At 35.7% G+C, this 6,000-nt stretch overlaps 1 protein-coding gene across 1 annotated transcript; it reads left to right on the forward strand.

The window, feature by feature from the left end:
• Nucleotides 1-1,798: 1,798 nt before the first annotated feature.
• LOC137624451 (hemocyanin B chain-like) lies at nt 1,799-5,276 on the forward strand. Its single transcript, XM_068355217.1, has 3 exons — nt 1,799-1,897; nt 2,983-4,506; nt 4,754-5,276. Exons 1-3 carry the CDS (start codon nt 1,852-1,854, stop codon nt 5,173-5,175), a joined length of 1,992 nt encoding a protein of 663 aa, XP_068211318.1. The 5' UTR covers nt 1,799-1,851; the 3' UTR covers nt 5,176-5,276.
• Nucleotides 5,277-6,000: the final 724 nt, after the last annotated feature.

Genomic DNA, 6,000 nt, shown 5'->3' on the forward strand with positions numbered 1-6,000 from the left:
ACCTGTTTCTCCTCCAGATAATCGTGTCTACAATCATCATTGAACTAAGGTTTGTAACTCTTAGCTTTATACAGTGAAACAGTTTATCCTCTTATCCATTCTTTAAAAGCTTTCCATCAACCACATTTTTCTTATAAACTGAGATAAATTACTCAGCTCACTAGCAACTTCATCTGGATACTTCTACTACCTTCAGCATCACTGTAAGATCAGTTTTGTTACTGACACATATGGAACATTTAAAAAATATGACATTATAGATTTATGTAAAGGTGGTTTACTCTTCTATACAATAACAAAGTCTCACTTTAACAGTGTTTGTGCTAGCAAGAGTTAAGTAAAACGTTCCAAGAGAAGGCCTCGAACTTAAAAAACCGTTTGTATGTGATGTGTTGGCGCTCAAAGGGTTAAATGTCTCTTTGCATCTTTCTTTTGCAATGAACCTTTAACCTTACACTTATTCCTTGCACTCTCTTATACCCTTCACATTCAAAATTTTTTTTGTAATATTCTAAGTCTTTATTTGCCTCTTTTATTCTCTGAATCATTCGTTAGTCAACCTTTCTCTCAACATTTATTACCATATAAAAGATATTTTCTAGGTTCATTAAGGTTTTTTTTCCTTACTCCCATCTGATTTTCTTCTTTATAATCTTCATATATTTTAGTTCCATACTGATTAACCTACACTTCCTCCTGTATACCCACACATTACCTTCTCTTCGGTAATACACTTGAACCTCAAATAATCTACTTTTTTTTTCTTTTACTTAACCGATCAAATATTCTTCTCTTCCTCCGTGAAATTTCCTCCTGAAGTGTTGTGTATATGAGAGAGAGAGAGAGAGAGAGAGAGAGAGAGAGAGAGAGAGAGAGAGAGAGAGAGAGAGAGAGAGAGAGAGAGAGAGAGAGAGGTGCATTAGACAAACTTCAATTTAACCAACTCCTGCGAGTGTGCTCTCTCTCTCTCTCTCTCTCTCTCTCTCTCTCTCTCTCTCTCTCTCTCTCTCTCTCTCTCTCTCTCTCTCTCTCTCTCTCTCTCTCTCTATACAATCAAGCAAGGTGACTCTGTAAAATAAAATCGTTCCTGAAGAGAAAAAAATGTACGTTGGACCAAAACATCACCTCAAGTGATATATAAATATATTTCATTTACGTCTCTTTGTGGATTCATAAATCTATGAGGGAAATCTGTTACCACAAGACATGGTAATGGGAATCTATGAAATCATTAACTATGGATTATGTTAATGCATTCAAATCTAGATTTTGAAGGGTTGAGGTTATGTTGCAAATCAGGGCACTCAAGAATATATCTATTTTACAAATTGTTGGCGATTTAGTGTACTGGATAATATGCTTTACAGAAATACAAATTGATAAATCATACTTTTAATGGCCAATATTAAAATTAAAATTACCTTTCTTCTTTATTTCCTCATAAACAAAATTCTCTTATTATAGGTTTTGTATTAAAAGTGGCCAGATCATTTTAGATAATGGCGAAAAAACTAACATGTTACTGTGAAAAAAAAATAAAAATAATAGTAAATTAGTTTCTTAAAACACCACTTGTCTATAATTTAGTCACACGAAATGTGACGTTAAAAAGGCGAGGTTTTATTCAAATCTATACCCACTTTCTCGTAGGTTACAAATACCCAATAATTACGAAACGTCCGTATAAACTCACCGTAACCAGAGAATGTTATCATTTTGTACTATCAGATAAAATCTATGTGAGACATAAAGTAGACAGATTCTTTTTTAGAAACGGACTTTGTCTCCCACTGGTGTCACAGTCAGGTTTACTATATAAGGGGCCGAGAAGACCACTTCTGGCACATCACGATGAAGGTGATCGTCCTTTTCGCATTGGTGGCACTTGCTGCCGCAGGTAAGTGTGAAGTACACACCATTCGTTTGCACTCCCTTTGGTTTGCACTTATAACTACAGAAATGGTTCTCGGACTTCAAAGACATGCTATGGTGAAAGCCCTTCATCATAAGTGTTTAAGTCTTCTGAAGGATTTTCAACACCTAAATGTATTTTCTGAAACTTGCTGAAGACAATCCTGAAGCCAGATATCGCTCAGAAAAATCTCCTGATTGAAAAATTCATAACTGTCAGTATGATCTCACTCCCAACTTCGAAAGTAATTCATGATTATTCTTCACTGGACTTTAAATGATTATACACTTAGATCCTTATAAGACAACGTTTTTGAAAGCTCTTATCCAATGAACATGCGTTACCCTGATATCCTTTGACAATCATAAAACGCATTGCTTCTAAATTTATTGTTTGAGATTCCGATGAATTTTCAAAATTATTAAAAAAAATTATTTGTTTTCAGATCCGCACACATCCAACATTTCTCCCGGTCACTAGAAGTTGAAGACTAATTCCCATATTTACTCACTGATCAAATCATTCCTAGAGTGTGATATGTTCTCAAAATTATTACACTTGTAGTCGATTACGATACATTTTCTTTCATGTTAAGTTCTATCCTTTGTTGAATTACATTCCATCATTAAATGCTCTTTTGTAGAAATTCTGATTTTGTCAAAAGGTTCTATAAGTAATATACAAGTTTTGTTCTAGTTTCTTGAATCTCATGGATGTACTGTGACCCAAAGAGGAAAAATCGATACTTAACAAATCCAGAACTAATGATTGTGTAATGCAATTTGTCGCGAATGAGGGCCAAAAAGATAAGAAACCTAAAAAATAAACATGAATTCCAATCAAAATATATTTAAAAGACTTATTCCTGCAGTAATTAAACCTGCATACATTTCACCATACGCGATAATCAATTTAGCTAATATATTACTCAAATTGTGGCTTCACCATAATTTACACCTAAGCTTGCTATGAGATACCAATGTGGTAATTTGATTCCTTTTATAACAGGAAACACCATATAATATATGAGAAAAATTATGAATATACAGTAATTACTTTTTCTTTGACAGATGTGCCCTTGGCCAAGAGACAACAAGATGTTACCCATCTGTTGTGGAAAGTGTATGACCATTTGGAATTCGACGAACTGAAAGGATATGCCGAAGCCTTTGACCCTGAAGCTGACAAGTCTCAATATAAGGACGACGGTGAGGCTGTACACCGCTTAGTCCAAGAACAGAAGGACCACAGACTTCTTGAACAACATCACTGGTTCTCCCTCTTCAATGAACGCCAAAGGGAAGAGGCCCTCATGCTCTTTGACGTCTTCATGCAGTGCAAGACATGGGAGTGTGCTGTTCACAATGCTGCATACTGGCGTGAGAAAATGAATGAAGGAGAGTTTGTTTATGCTTTGTACACAGCTGTTATTCATTCTGATCTTGGACATGGCATTGTTCTCCCTCCACTCTATGAAGTTACTCCTCACATGTTCACAAACAGTGAAGTTATCCAAAAGGCTTACACAGCAAAGATGACTAATCAACCAGGTAAATTTGAGATGGAGTTCACTGGTACAAAGAAAAATAAGGAACAACGTGTTGCTTACTTTGGAGAAGATATTGGAATGAATCTCCATCACGTCACATGGCATATGGATTTTCCTTTCTGGTGGGAAGACAAATATGGAGGACACTTGGATCGCAAGGGAGAACTTTTCTTCTGGGTTCATCATCAGCTCACTGTTCGCTTTGATTCTGAACGTCTATCCAACTATTTGGATATGGTAGATGAACTCCAGTGGGAGAAACCAGTAGAAGAAGGCTTTGCCCCACACACTATCTACAAGTATGGTGGCGAATTCCCTGCCCGTCCTGACCACATTCACTTTGAAGATGTTGATGGAGTAGCAAGAGTTCGTGACATGGTAATCATGGAAAGCCGTATCCGCGATGCCATAGCTCACGGATACATTACTGATAAGGAAGGTCAAGTTATTGATATCATGAATGACCAAGGCATTGACAAACTTGGTGACATCATTGAATCTTCTATGTACAGTCCCAATGTTCAGTATTATGGAGCTCTCCACAACTTGGCTCACATTATGCTTGGCCGTCAAGGAGATCCTCATGGAAAATACAACATGCCTCCAGGTGTTATGGAACACTTTGAAACTGCTACTCGTGATCCTACTTTCTTCAGACTTCACAAATATATGGATAATATTTTCAAGGAACACAAGTACAGCCTTCCTCCATACAAACATGAAGATCTGGACTTCCCCGGTGTAGCTATTGATAGCATTAGCGTTGAAGGAGAACTTAAAACATATTTTGAAGACTATGAATTTGATATTCGCAACGCTGTCGACTCCGCTGAAGGTATTACTCCAGTTGACCTAAAAGCCAATGTTCATCGTCTGAACCATCATGACTTCTCCTTTGTCGCTGATGTCAACAACAACAATGGAAACGAAGTTGTCGGTACATTCCGCCTTTATCTTTGCCCTGAGATGGACAACAATAAGGAACATTTTGATTTCAACAATGGTTCCTGGCACTGCATTGAAATGGACAAATTCTGGAAGAAATGTAAGTTTTCCATTTAATCGTAACTCATTGAATTACATATACATTCAAATATATATCTATATATATATATATATATATATATATATATATATATTTATATATATATATAAAGATAAATTGAAAGATGTAACAATATATTTTATCTATCTTAATCATTGCAATTTCGAGTACATGTTTGAAGTAATATTTCCAATCTAACTTTAGAAATATTTCCTTTTAATAACGTTTCGAATTTCGTTATTTACAGTGACTCCAGGAAGCAATCACGTTGTAAGGAAATCTGTTGACTCTTCTGTCACTGTTCCTGATGTACCCAGCCTGCAGTCTCTCATGGATGCTGCTGACAGTGGTAGCTTCTCCATGCCTGAATACGAAAGGGCTTGTGGCATCCCCAACAGAATGCTTTTGCCCAAGGGTAAGAGGGACGGCATGGAATTTGCTCTGATTTTGGCTGTCACAGATGGCAGCTACGACCTAACACATCCTGATGTTGAATCTGAGCACGGAGGCACTCACGCTCACTGTGGAGCCCATGGAGAGATCTACCCAGACAAGCGTCCCATGGGATTCCCTCTGGACAGACGTATCCCAGACAGACGAGTCTTTGATGAAACTACAAACTTCAAGTACACTCATGTGAAGGTGTTCCACGATGAACACCATCATTAGACAATGAAAATAAATTCATCCTAAATATCCTTTTAGATGGCAGGTTCCATATACTTTTCAACGACAACAAGGTTATGATTCAGTGCAATAAAATTTAGATTCGTCCTATAGTTTTTTTTCGCATTTTAACATCCCCAATACATAAAGATGATAATTCATGCCTTAGTAAATGTTCATACTGCTTTCAATAAACCTTTTTATGCAATTAACTTGATGCTAAACGTAACGTGAAATCAAACCCCAAAAAATGTTAACAAAAACTGGATTTAAAGATGTTAATGGATAATAAACAAAACGAAAAACCCAAAAGACCAGATTATTATCAAGGGAAAATCAGACATTCCAAGTAGGACTAAATACATATCGTACATATCTATACAAATATATCAACATACATACATACATATATATATATATATATATATATATATATGCGTGTGTGAGTGTATGCATATATATTGTTTGACTGAAGACTATAACTGCCCTAATGGGGTTGATTTTGAAAGACAACTTTTCAACTGCATTGTAATTTGCCAGTAACCGCTTTTGTCATTTTTAGAGAGAATATGAAAATTAAACAGTAAATGTAAAAAGTCTTTTACTTCAAAAATGTACATATAAACATTCGTTTATGTACTGAAACCAATGGCGTTCCAAGGTTGGATGATCTTTTTCTTGTATTTTGGAGCGAGGTCAATTTAAAACACGTTTCAAACGGCCAGTGTTACGGTCAGCTATTATATATATATATATATATATATATATATATGTGTGTGTGTGTGTGTGTATATATATACATATATATATATATATTTATATAAATAT

Source organism: Palaemon carinicauda, chromosome 31 (assembly GCF_036898095.1).
Source record: "Palaemon carinicauda isolate YSFRI2023 chromosome 31, ASM3689809v2, whole genome shotgun sequence".
In the NCBI taxonomy this organism is placed as follows: domain Eukaryota; kingdom Metazoa; phylum Arthropoda; class Malacostraca; order Decapoda; family Palaemonidae; genus Palaemon; species Palaemon carinicauda.

Excerpts from the sequence above, each read along its gene's own strand:
- LOC137624451 (XM_068355217.1), top strand. The coding sequence starts at position 1,852 with ATGAAGGTGATCGTCCTTTTCGCATTGGTGGCACTTGCTGCCGCAG. Across the intron at positions 1,898-2,982 it reads GGTGGCACTTGCTGCCGCAG|ATGTGCCCTTGGCCAAGAGA; the intron begins GTAAGTGTGAAG and ends TTTCTTTGACAG. Across the intron at positions 4,507-4,753 it reads GGACAAATTCTGGAAGAAAT|TGACTCCAGGAAGCAATCAC; the intron begins GTAAGTTTTCCA and ends CGTTATTTACAG.